The sequence below is a fragment of the Propithecus coquereli genome, unplaced genomic scaffold, assembly GCF_000956105.1.
Source record: "Propithecus coquereli isolate 6110/MARCELLA unplaced genomic scaffold, Pcoq_1.0 Scaffold42, whole genome shotgun sequence".
NCBI classification, from domain to species: Eukaryota; Metazoa; Chordata; class Mammalia; order Primates; family Indriidae; genus Propithecus; species Propithecus coquereli.
In genome coordinates, this window is record NW_012149952.1 from 1,825,436 (window position 1) to 1,839,151 (window position 13,716).

A 13,716-nucleotide genomic window follows, 5' to 3' on the forward strand; every position below is an offset into this window, starting at 1 on the left:
TGACGCCACGGCACTCTAGCCCGGGCAACAGAGCCAGACTCTGTCTCAAAAAAAAAAAAAAATGAAGGCATGAAAATAAACAATTCAAAAAATCTAAGCTGTTGGAACTTTAAAATATTTTGAGCCTTAAGGGAAGGTGATTATGGGACCTGAGTCACATAGGCAGCTGTAACCTGGGAAGCTGTAACCTTTGTTTCTCTGAGTATAGATTAGCCTTCTTCCTTACCTACCTTGTGTTGTAAAATGTTGTAAATGGCAACAGGGAAGACTTCTTCCCTCTTCACTGTAGAACGTCATCCTAGATTAAATTCCTTCTTCCCTTTCTTACACAAAGACTTTTTTATGACTATCACGTTGTCTATGATGGAATGTTAAATACCCTCTTTTAAATTGGAAAGGAAATGGAAACGAGCTGTATGGAAAAGAAAATAGACTGTAACTAATTAAATTGTTGTAACTCATAAACCAGCCTTGTATAGAAAATATTATAATCCTTCTAAATTTCTTTGTCTTCTGCCTATATAAGCACGACCTTCAGTTTTAATTTTGGAACACTGACCCCGTTTCTCTGGCGTCTATGTTTCCTGGATGGTGGTTTCCAAAAGAACCTTAAGTAGTACACCTGCCCTGATAGGATGTACCCTGCATTTCTCCTCCCAAAGAGAGCATTTCGTCAAGACTAGGTTCAGCTGCAAGTATAATAACAGAAAAACCCCAAATCAAATGTCCTAAACAAGATGGAAATTTAATTCTCTTTTACAGAAATGGAGTCTGAAAGTAGAATCCAGGCCTTCATAATCATGGGAACCGAGGTTTCTTTCATATTATCATTCTGTCATCTTTGGTATATAACTGTGGCCCAAACTGGCTGCCAGCACTCCAACCATCATAGCCACATTCCAGTTAATAGTGCAAAGGAAGAAGGGGTTTTAAAAAAACTCTCTTTAAGGTCAGTTCCTGGAAGTCCCATACAACACTTCTACTTTTATCTGTTGGCCAAAAGGTAGTCACATGGCCACACACAGCTTCAGGGCACCTAGACAATATAGTATTTTTGCTGGGCTTCCATGTGTCCATTTAAAAAATAAGGTTTATATTAATTAGCAAGGAAGAAGAGGGCATGGATATCAGAGGTATCTCTTCCCAAACTTTATTCCTTTTGCAGAGACGGTGGGCATCCTAAACCTTCAGCCCCTGAGGGTCTCTAATCTGTAAAGTTTCCTGACAGATGTTTGGAGAACTGACTCCACCAAAAACGATCCACAGTGGGTCGCGGATTGTCGCTCACCTGGGGCAGATGGTGTTCTGGGGAGCAGGCACGGCCAAAGAGCAGTTAATCTCCTCTTCAAGCCCAGCCTTGCCCCTTCTTATCAAAACTCTTGATAAAATCCTGGCCTCAGCTGGGGCAAAGTCCCTGTCCTACCCAGCTAGAAGCCAACATCAATCAGTAATCCATTCTTCCCATATGGCAGCCACAGGGAGTGTTAGCTGTGATCCCCAGGAGCTGTAGATGGGGTGGGTCCTGATGTCCTGCACCCACCCACTCCCGGAGATGGAGGCCCAGTCTTGCACCCACGTCTAGACAAGCAACGATCCCACCATTGTCCTCACCCAAATACACACCTCTACCGCCAGGGGGCGCCATCACACAGGACAGCAAGTGGCTGCCGCTGAGCTGGGCGAGGCTCGTAGCCCTGATACTGGTCCATAGCCACCTGGGATGAGAAGGGGGTGTAAGAACTAGATTGAGGGGGCGTACCCCCCTCCCCCGCCCTGTATCAGCTTCCAGAGAAGGGCATGCCAAAGGGGAACAATAACAATAGCTTCCATTTATCATTCACAGCAAGATAGCTTCACACTTTTTATTCTCCTTTATTCCTTCAACAACCCCACCAGGCAGGTGCTGCTCTTCTCCTATTGCAAAGGAGAAAACTGAAGCACAGAGATGTTAAGTATCTGTATACTTTTAGAAATCAACTTTATTGAGGTATAGTTTACATCCATTAAAATACTACCACGTTAAATGTATATTTTGATATATTGTGACCATGTAACCACCACTACAATCAAGATATAGAACATTTCAATCACCCAACAGGATTGCTTTGTGCCCCTCTGAAGTTAATTCCCCACCCCAGGCAACCACTGATTTTCTTTTTTTAAAAAAAAGGTTAGATTTTCTTTAGAGTACACTTTGAGCACTCATCACTCAACATAACATTTTTGAGATTCAACCACGGGTGTGCATTTTTCTGTTAGGTTGCTGATATTTTTCTTATTGATTTCCAGGAACTCTTTATATATTAGTGAAATGAGCTCTTTGTCTGTGATATCAGTTACAAATAATTTTCCCTGGTATGTCATTATTCTCCTGACTTTGTGAGTGGTTTTTTGTTTTTTTTAACCTTGCAGGAATTTCTTTTCACTTTTATGTCAAAAGTTTCAGTCTTTTATGGCTAGGGTGTGTGTTCCTACCACATCCTTACAGAGAGAGGCAGAAGAGTGGAATGGGTAAGGGAATGGGATGTGGAACCTAACTCCAAGGGTTCAACTCCAAGCTCCAACCAATACTGACAGAGGAAAGTGGACCCCAAAACTGGGGTTCACCCTGAAGGCCAAGAGGGTTCTTGGCTTCATGCAGGAAAGAATCTAAGTGCAAGCCTCAAGTTGGAAAAGGAAGCAAAATTTTATTAAACAAACGTGGCAAGCAGGCTGCTCCACAGACAGAGAAGCCCTCATACATTGCTGGTGGACTTTATTTATGGCTGCCTCTTGATTATATGCTAAATAAAGGGTGGATTATTCATGGGTTTTCTGGGGAAGGGGTGGAGAGTTCCAGGAATTGGGGTCCCTCCTCCTTTTATACCATATAGGGTAACTTCCAGGAGTTGTCATGGTGATTGTAAACTGTCATGGCGCTAGTGGTAGTTTCTTTTAGCATGCTAACACATTATAAGCAGGGTGTAATGAGCAACAAGGGCAGGTGGAGGTTGCTTCAGTTACCATCTTGGTTTTACCGGTTTCTCCACCGTATCCTCTTTTGTCAGAGACGTTGGTTTGGGTCTTATCAAACAGGGCCTGCCGGTTCCCTATCTCAGTATGAAATTTTAATAAGAGGAAATGAGAGACACTAAGGCAGGGGATGGGGGGAACACTCATCAGTACAGTTTAGTGGCTGAGAATTTTGACTGCCTGGGTGTAGATCACAGTTCTACTGTTTGCCACCTATGACGTCCTGGACAAATGTCTTAAATTCTCTGAGCCTCAGTTTCCTCATCTGTCAATGGGGTATCACAGTCATGTCAATAATGGTTGAGGCAAGAGACAGATGGTCTACTCTAAGGGCGTAGTGAGGAGAGTTTAAGACAGGGATTGTTTGCAGAGGTGTAGGCAGGGCATAGGGAGAACAACATGAAATTATGCAGCACCCAGGGGCTAGCAACTGCAGGGAGCTGTTACTTCCTCCAGACTAGAAGGTGTAAGAGGAAGAGCAGAACCCAGAACCAGAAGAGAGTAGCATTTGGGGAGGGCTGCCCAGCAGGAGCTAGGACACAGCCAAGCCCTGGTAACTGTGGAGGAGAGAACTTCAGGTCTAATCCCTAAGCTCACTCCTCTGCTGCCTTCCCGTCTTCTAGCAACATGCCCACTAGCAGAAGCCAACCAGCAGCAAAAGGCAAGGGACCCCCAACAATGCTGTCGCTCCATAAATTAATATAACTATATTAGAGACAGACATGGTCCCAGGAGTTTTACAGGGCTTTGCCCTGAAGGAATATGTGCACACGTTAGTTTGCATATCAAAAGCTGCTTCACCTCAGGAGGGCATCTCAAAGGTCAGTGGCAGCTGCTTTCCAAGGTGGTGCTGCAAATCTCAAACCTGTGGTTCTCGCCTGCTTTGAACCACAAAGCAGGTCTGCGAGGAGCCACAGGATGAGAGCTGATCAAAGAATGCCCTCCTGAGGGACAGACACCTGTGGCTGAAAACAATAAGCCCAAGGGACAGTTCCTGCTCGACTTCTGACTACCTGTCTCCATTTGCAATTACTAGAGAAAGAAATATGGAGCCACTATATCTCTGTTTGGTCCTTCTGTTAAGTGATAGCTTTATCTTAGAACTTAGAAAGTTTGTCTTTGAAAGATTTTTGTGACCATTTGTTCACGTAGATAGAGTTAGTTAAGGGATCTAAAGAAGTCTTTAGACTTCTCTAACCTAGACTTTTAACCTAAAATGAACTACCTGTTATTATGTAAATCTGTTACCCCTGGCAACCGATCACTGTACCCAAAAATACCCATGTAAAACTTCACTCCTGGCCTTACAATTCACGGAGATATTCGTAAGGACCCCTGAGTACCCCTGCTTTGCCTTTTATCTCTATAAACCTATGAAACGATACCTTTGTCTCTGTGTATTCTTTTATTTCTATTATTTTCCATTTTCTATTATTTTCTTATCCTTTGCGACAACCCCTACCTAAGGGACCCGATTTTTTGCTGGGAGCGTAGGTAACTGCCCGCAAACACAGCTCAGAGAAGTCATCCTTTCAGACAACAGAGCAGAGAAGTGTGGGAAGCAGCTGTTTGCAACATCCAGCATAATATGAATGTGTGATTAGCAGGTTAGATGTGAGGAATCAATGAGTTGATACATGTCCAGCACTTAGAACACTGGTGGGGCCAGGTGCAGTGGCTCACACCTATAATCCCAGCACTTTGGGAGGCCAGGGTGGGAGGATTGCTTGAGGCCAGAAATTCGAGACCAGCCTGGGCCTGAGCTATGATCGTGCCACCACACCCCAGCCTGGGCAACAGAGTGAGATCTTGTCTCCAAAACAAACAAACAAAAAAGACCATGGCAAGCTTGCAGTAGATGCTCAATCAATCAGTGAATGTGCCCTGTTATTTTCTACTCTGCTCTTATCATTATCATCGTTGTCATCATCGACTCTTGGTGGGCCAAGCACACACTCAGTGGCTTGGGAAGGGTGACTTGGACTTGTGGGGCAGCATGTTGCCTTTGATTTCCTTTGCTCCCCCTGCTGTCTCTTCCTCCTACCCACCTCCTCCAAGGCACCCTGCTCGCCTCCTGTACCTGCTCTGCCTCCTCCCAGCTGCCCTCCTCCGCGCAACTGGATCCCTTGACCGAAGGAGCCAGCGTCCACCTGCCTGTCACCCGAAGACTGGATGGCGTCCTCACCACTTCGTGGTTCCGAGGGCATGAAGCCCAGCCCGCAGCCATGATATTCTCCCCTGAGGGCCTCCCGGGACCCGCTCACACTGGCCGGGAGATGCTGGGCACCCAAGGCAGCCTGGTCATCAGAAACGTGACGGCTCAGGACTCGGGCAGCTACACGGCCGTGCTGGAAACCAGCAGGGGACGCAGGAGTGCGACGGAGCAGATCCGCGTCAGGAGTGAGTGGCGCCCCGCGGTGGGAGGGGCTGAGTACTCAGAAAGCAGACCCCCCGGACCCCAGCAGGGCGCGTCAGGACACATCGCACGCCAGTAATCAATCGCCCCTCAACAAGATACCCCAAAACTTAAAACAGCAACCATTTATTTCACTCACGATGCTGCGGGACGGTTCCTGTGGTCAGGTGTGGGTGCTTGGGCGCCGGTCCAGAATGGTCTCATTCATATGCCTGGCAGTGGCCCGGCTGGTGGCTGGGGCGATGGGGCTGACTGGGCCACGGGGCCTGCCATCCTCCAGCAGGCTCAGCCAGCAAGCGAAGAAGAGCGACCGCAGAAGCTCCGTCGCGGCCCAGGCTCAGATTTGACACGTCATCATTTCCTCCACCTTCTATTGGCCAAAGCAAGTCACATGGCCGGCTCAGCTTCTATAGGGGGGAACTAGGCTCCGCCTCTTAAAGGGGAGGAGTTACAAGGTGTTGCGGCCATTTTTTGTCGTGGACTATACCTTCCCACAGACGTTCATGAGATACATGTTCACCATCACGTAGAAAAGGCGGAGACGGTCTCTGGTAGCAGCCTTCAACTTCACTTATGTTTTAATGCGCTTTCAAGCTCTGGACTTGAACTTTAATACCTGAACCAGAAAAACAAAGCCCGGAGGGCAACCAGACCCATCCTCCTTAGAAGGCAGTTTATAGACCATCTTAGACTGCTTGGGCTACCACAGACTGCGTGGCTTAAAGGACAGAAGTTAATTTCCTCACAGTTCTGGAGGCTGGAGTCCGAGATCGAAGTGTTGGCAGGTTGAGTTTCTTCTGAAGCGTCTGTCCTTGACTTGCAGATGGCCGCTTTCTCCTTCTGTCCTCCCATTTCCAAGTGTGTGCACGCCCCTGGCATCTCTCCGTTTGCCCAACCTTCCTTTCTTATGAGGACACCAGTCGGACTGGATTGGGGCCCAGCCTAACAGCTTCATTCTGACTTGATCACCTCGTCAAAGACCCTGTCTCTACATGCAGTCACATTCTGAGGTCCTAGGGCTTAGGGCTTCAACATATGAATTTTGGGGATTCAATACAGTCCTTAACAGAGATCATAGTAGTTAGGATTCAGATTCTGTTGCTCTAACAAAGACCCAAAATAACAGAGTCTGAAACAAGATGAGGGTTGATTTCTCTCTTACATTACAGTCTGGCATAAACAGTTGAGGGACCATATGGTGGCTTCATGGTGCAGGGATCCAGGCTTCTAGTTGTTCCTTTATCACTAGGGTGTTGTCCCACCATGGGACTGGGATGGCTCCCATCACATCTGCATTCGAAGCAACGTACCAGAGAAAGGGAAAAGGGAATAAAAATGACTTCCTTTTAAAAGCCAACACTGAGGTTGCTCATAACCCATTGGCTGGAAGCTAGTCACTTGGCCATACTTAGTTGCAAGAGAAGCTGGAAATGTAGGCCGGGCCTGGTGACTCACGCCTGTAATCCTAGCACTCTGGAAGGCCGAGGTGGGAGGATTGTTTGAGCTCAGGAGTTCGAGACCAGCCTGGGCAAGAACAAGACCCCGTGGCTACTAAAAATAAAGAAATTATCTGGACAACTAAAAATATATATATAGAAAAAATTAGCTGGGCATGGTGGCGTGTGCCTGTAGTCCCAGCTACTCGGGAGGCTGAGGCAGGAGGATCGCTTGAGCCCAGGAGTTTGAGGTTGCTGTGAGCTAGGCTGATGCCACGGCACTCTAGCCCGGGCAACACAGTGAGACTCTGTCTCAAAAAAAAAAAAGAGAGAGAAGCTGGAAATGTAGTCTTTATCCCAGGCAACCATATGCCCTCCTAAAACTTGGGGGTTTGTGACTAAAGGAAGAAGGGAAGAAGAGATGTTGGGAGCCATCCAGCAGTTTCTGCCAGAGGTTGATGTTTAAGGATGCCCTTTGGGGGTCTCACCACTCCTCTGAATCCCAATGGCTTAGCCAAGTGTTCCTTCCAACCCAATGTGTTTGGCTGCTAGGTCAGCCAGGCAAGCCACCTGCTGGTCAGCCCGCACTGTGTGGGCCGCCAGCTCCACAATGGGTGCGTGGCAGGTGTAGAAAAGGTGTCCATTGCCTAGCAACAAGTGACGTGGGCTAGGGGGGATGAGGCTTTGGGGGAAGGCTTGAGCAGGGCTGGGATACTTTGTTATATCCATTTATTCAACAAAACATCAGCACCTACTCTGTGTCTGGCCCGGTGCTGGGCAGTACTGGGGACCCAACAGTGACTGAGACAGCCCTGGCCTTGCCCTCACCTCCTTGCACTCACGGTCCACTAGGGGAGACAGACTTATCTCCAGACAGTGACGACCCACAGTGGGCAGGGCTGGGTCGGGGGAACCCAGAGAGTACCTCCCTGAGCCCCCCAAGAAGGTCTGGGGGAACTTCCCAGACAAGGGGGAAAATCAGCAGCGCACAATAAAGAGCTAGTTTCTTCCAGCCTGGAATTCCCAGTCTATCACGGGAGACAGACACTAAACGAATCATTGCAAGGATAGGATCGAAGAAAGTTTCTCTGCAGACGTACCATTTAAAACGATACCTGAAGCAAAATAAAAGTTAGCCAATAAAGGTGGTATGGAAGGGTGTTCCAGGCAGCGGGAACAGCACGGGCAAGGGCTGGAGGGGTAAGAGCGGTGTTGGCGAGTTTGAGGCATTGGGAGCAGAGCAGCGTCCAGGTTGCGGAACAGAGAAGGCCACTGGTGTTTCGGTGTGGCTGAAGGGGACAGGTGGAGCTGCGGGTGAGCAGGGCCGAACGTAGTGTTAGAGCAGACAGGTTAGATATGAGCGGGAGGAGGGGAGGCAAGTGAGCCGAGGACATAAGAAAGACAAAGGAACTTTTCATGGCACTTTTGAGCCTGCTGAGTGCAGAAAGGCAGGAGAACCAAGTGCACCGCAGAGAAAGCAAGGGTGGAGACAAACCCTCCACTGGACAACTCGAACAGCACAGCACGGCCCTTCCTCCCTGAGGGAAAATGACAAAAGAGAGCTCGGGGCCAGAGTCCCTGCGGACAAAGGTCCCCTCCCCACTCCTGCCATGTGGAGTGGACTTTCAAGCACTTTTGCTTCCTTTCAGCTTACAGTAAAGTCCTTTTTCTACTCTTGATCTGTAGACCGCTGTCATTCTTTGTGGCAGGGAGACAAGAACCGAGGGATTGGGGCAGAGCTGGTGGCAGTAGGCCTTCCGTTCAACACGATTTTTCCCAAAAAGTTATGTTACGTGTGCGTCAAATACTTCCTTAGCCTTCTCTATTGTGGTTGATGCTGGGGTCTCAGCCAGGGAGATACGGGAATAAAAGATGTCTGACCAGCCTGGTGGGGGGCCAGGTGGATCTTCCTGGAGGAAGGGACATCTGAGCTGGGACTTGTAGGATGAGTAGGAGTTTGCCAGGTGAAAAGCGGGGGAAAGTGTTCCTGCAGAGGGGCCAACCGGAGTAAACATCAGGCGCCAATTCACTGAGCATTCTCTGTGTACCAGACACTGGGTCATTTCCCAACAACCTGAGAACGCAGATGCTCTGAGCACCAGCCCCATTGCACAGGTGGGGAAACTGAGGCTCAGAGTGGTGACGTCAGCGGCCTGTGGGCATATAGTGAGCAAAAGACTGAACTGGGATTTTGCAAAACTCTCTATGATCCTGGAGCTTCTCTCCTTCCGCGCTGCCTCTCTAGCCCGGCAACGTCTCTGTGGTAGAATGCAAAGGCCAGGCGTGGCTACTCGGAACCCTGCTTCTGCACCGAGGGGCTTTTACTTCCCCCAGAGATCCTAAGGACTGTTGCGGGCCATCAGTCTGTATTTCTGTGACCTGAAGGCTGATTCCTCTTCTAAAGGCCTCCCCACCTTTGCCTATGCCATTCTCAGCCCGAGTGCCCTTCCCAAAGACAGACGTAGCAGGAACTTGTGCTCCCTAGCGTGGCAGCAGGCTCTGGAGCGAGAACTCCCTGCACCGCGTCCTGCACCGTCACTGAGGCCGTACATGAGTCCTTGCAAAAGTGACTTCCCTTCCTGGTGCCTCAGTTTCCCCATCTGTGCAATGGGATCATAGCAGAACCTATCTCATAGGGTTATTAGGAGGAGTAAATGAGTCGATCGTGTCAAATGCCTACAACAGCGCCTGCCACGGGGTAAGCAAATGGTAGCCCTGTTAGTTTCAAGGGGCTTGATCTCTTTGAGCCTTCGTTTTCCCATCAAAATAGGGATAATAATGATGCTAATTACCTCAAGGGATTGTTGTAAGGATTAAATGAGCGAATCCAGTGGTTTTCATAAGGAATGCAGAGCACATCGTGCTTGGAATAGTAACTGTTATCCTAGTAACATAGTTACTTCTAGTAATAATATACATGGAGTTATTACTGTTACTGCTGGTAACATAGTTATTACTGTGAATAACACAGTCTGATGTTTTCTGTAATATTTCTTTTCATGTTTCCAGTGCCGATGACAACCTATTAAATGATTTCACCGCCCACGCATGGGTTTCACTTGGAGAATAACAAGCCCTGAATTAACACATGTGCTTAGGATGGTGTTCGGCTTGTGGTAAGAGCCCTGTCGAGGTGGCTGTCACATGAGTTCTTGTTTCTACGTCTGGTGGCTCTTTCTCCTCCTTCAAGGCTTAGTTCAGGCACCTCCTCCTCCAGGAAGCCTTCGGGGAGCTCCCTGGTTCTGGTAAAGTTCTTTTGACCTATCACATTACACTGAAATAAAAAAATCAGCTCTGAGTGGAGGCTCCCAGGACACACTGCCTGAGTTCTAATCTCAGATGTGCCCCTCTCTGAGCATGAGGCCTGGCCCTCATCACCCCTGAACCTCAGAGCCTTTCGCCTGAAAAATGTGGATGAGAACTGTGGGCCACTGGGGTCACCTCCTCAACTGGGCTCCCAGTGTCCACTCCTGCACCCTTAAAGGCAGTTTCTCACGTGGTAGCCAGACACATCCTGTCCACACCTAAGCCAGCTCATATCCTTCCTCTGCTCAGTGGCTCCCGCCTCGCTCAAAGTCAAAGTCAGAGTCCTCACCCTGGCCCAGGAGGTCCTGCATGATCTGCCCTCACTGCCTCCCTGACCTCTTCTCCCACTTCTCTCCATCTTTCCCTCCTCTCTGTGCGCACCTTGGCTCGCACCCACCTCAGGGCCTTTGCACTTACTGTTCCCTCTGCCTGTAAAACTCTTTCCCCAGGAATCCGCGTGGCTCCTTCCTCACCTCCTTCAGGACTCTGCTCATTCGTCACCTCCTGAAAGAGGCCGTCCTTGACCCACCTTACCTGCAATGCACTTACCCCACCTCCAGTCCAGCCCGCAGCCCTCTGCAGTTTTCCTCCTGCTCTTACCACTACTACATATTTGTTTGTCTGTCTGTTGACTGTCTCCCCACTTGATGGTGGGTTCCATGTGGGCAGGGACTGCCTCTGTTTAATCACTGCTGAGACCCAGTGTCCTAGATTTGGTTCACCCAGAAGCAGATCCAGAGGCGAGAATTCAAAGGCGGGTTATCTGGGAGGTGCAGAGAACTGGGGGGTGGGCGGGGGGCAGGGAGGCAGAGAAGGCATCGTGGAGGCCCGCGGCTGTGGGTGCTCATTCCGCAGCGCTTCTGGCCTGCTGCCTCCCTGGCAAAGGGACGCTGGCAACCAGTAAAAGCCCTCGGGCAACGGGACACAGGGGCTGGCAGTTGGAAGTGCTCAGCTGGAGGGGTTGGAGTGGGCCACCAACAGTTCTGCTACGCCCACAGTCTAGGGCAGCCCTGGGCACAGGCCAGCCTCTCCGGACACATTCCTTGGTGAATGAATGAACAAACGAATGGATGGATCAACGGCCCTGTGGCGCACAGAAGAAATGCCCAGCCTCTCTGAGCGGTCCCCACCCACGTGGCCTCGCTCCCTGTTTTTGCAGACAGCTTCAAGCCAGTGCCGCTGCTGACAGTCCCACAAGCTATTGAGGGCGTCATCGAGAGTGACCTCAACTACTCGGTGATCTTGGAGTGGGTGACAATAGCGAACCCTGAGCTGGACCCTCAATGGGAAGATCCGTGGGACCGGGGAGCAGCTGTTCATCCGGCGGTTGTCCTGGGAGCAGCTGGCCACCTACGTGTGCACGGCCACGAGCAGCGAGGAGCAGCGGTCCTCCCAGCCCGTGACTGTCATGCTGCCACGTGAGTCCCCCACCCTCCCAAGGCCCCTGCACCCTCACTGGCCTGTGGCAGCCTTCCCGATTCTGCTGAGCCACCTTCTACGAGCAGTCCCCTCTCAGAGCCTTTATAGCCAAAATGTCATTCCATTCTTCCATCCAGCTGGCGGGCTGTGGATTAGTAGCCTATTTTCCGATGACAAGCTGCAGCTGAAAGACGTTAACTGTACAAAGCCCAGCTAAGGATCCGGACCAGGCGACCTGGGTCCCAGCTCCAAGCATTTGCTGGCTGCGCGAACATGGGAAGCCCCTTTTCCCCTGAGGCTCCGCACGTGCCTGCCAAACACGCAGATCATACCACAAGGAGTGGCTCAGAGCACCGACTTCGGAATTTCAATTCTGGCTCCACCACTTCCCGGCTGTGTGACTTTGAGCCAGTGCCTTGACCTCTCTGTGCCTCAATTTCCTCATCTACAACATTGGGAAAATAATAGTGCCCACCTCAAAGCACAGTTAAGAGCATTCAATGAGATAAGCAGGTGAACAGCTTAAAATAATAATGCCTCGCTCTGTCAAACACTGGTGTGTGCTCGATGAGTGTGAGTCAGTGCTGTTGTTACGATTAGGGTTATCATTTTTGTCATTAGTGCTGTGACTATTAGCATATGCGGTAGCGTGTGTGGGGCCCCGGGCAGCCATAACGAGAACGGCAGGTTGTTGGGGTCAGAGAAGTGGTTTGAGAGCTGGTTGAAACTGGGTTTAGTTCCCGTTCCTGTGCCTTCCTGGCTGGGTGACTTAGGGCAAGTGATTTCCCCTCTCTGAGCCTCAGTTACCTCCTGTGTATGATGGGGCGAGCCTATATACCTTCGCAGGGTTGTTAGAAGGAACAGAAACGATGGGGGACCGAGGCCGGCAGAACACCTGTCAGCAGGTGTGCCGAAGAGCAGCCGTTATCAGGAATATTGTTTTTAGTGTTTTATTCATGGAGGACAAACGGCTTGGGGTGAACTAGAAGAATACAGAGGAGCTGGCGCCAGTTGGGAAGAGGGGGAGCGCATTTGGGACGGCAAGGAGCACCTAAGCCAGGTCCAGAGCCGGATGGGCATGGACAGGATGGGGTGACAGAAAGCTTGGCCAGGCCAGGTCCCGGAGAACCCAGAGAACCGCCTCATCTCCCCAGCCAGGGTCCAGGGGGAGCTCCAGGATTTGGTGTTGGGTTGGTTCACTGGGAGAACAAAAAAATTTACCTCTTACAGCACCTGGTGACCCTGATATAGTCATTGAGAATGATGATACTTCCAAGACCCCTTTTATGCATTCAGCTGCTGTTCAGGAAATGGTTATTGGGCACCTACTGTGTGTCCAGCCCATGCTGGGCAGTGCTGGCCAGGTGGCAGGGTCTGAAGGCCAAGCTCAGGGACCAGCTTCTGCCCCAGGGTGCTGGGGAGCTATAGCAGGCTTCTTAGCAGAAGAGAAATAGGGTCAAGTGTGAGCTTTGGAAAGCCCCTTCTGGCTTCCGTGCAGTGGGAGGAGACGTGTGTGGGCCAGACGGGGTCAGGAGGGCAGGGGAAGGCTGGGGCGGAGGGCCGGAGGGTGGGGAGGAGGGGATGGATTGGAGAGATACACTCAGGAGGTGGAATGGCCAGAGTGGGGGGTGCGGAGGGAGGGAGGGAGGGTGATGCCTCCAATCTTGCCCCTCTTTGGTCCCCAAAACCCATCATGGATCCCACGGACGCTGAGCCCATCGAGCCAGACCCCACGCTCTCCCTGTCAGGAGGGCCTGCCATCGGCCTCCTCGTGGCTGGAATTCTGGGAGCCATAGTCTTGTTGGGGGCCACGGGCTCACTCCTCATCGAGCACTAGAGGTACCTCCTGCCTGCCCCTCACCCGTCCACAGGCAGCCGCCACTCAACACCCACGAGGCACAGAGCTCGCTCTGCATGGAGACAGAGACCCATCCAACAGCCCCATCAGAGAGGGCCTCTCCTCCGTGTCACCTCTAATCCGCCAGCAGGGTGGCCCAAGCTTGTTCACACGACAGAGGCAGGATCTCCCAGTGAGGGCAGAAGCCACAAGGCCCCTTAAGGCCCAAGCTCAGAATTGACACCATCACTTCCTCCACATTCTATTGGCCCAAGCAAGTCACGTGGCTG

At 50.6% G+C, this 13,716-nt stretch overlaps 1 protein-coding gene across 1 annotated transcript; it reads left to right on the forward strand.

Moving 5' to 3' along the window:
- The first annotated feature begins 5,237 nt into the window (after window positions 1-5,237).
- Window positions 5,238-13,426, forward strand: IGSF23 (immunoglobulin superfamily, member 23). The gene is given in 4 exon segments (XM_012653234.1): window positions 5,238-5,412; window positions 11,330-11,441; window positions 11,443-11,583; window positions 13,270-13,426. Coding segments are annotated over 4 exon segments (585 nt in total).
- Window positions 13,427-13,716: the final 290 nt, after the last annotated feature.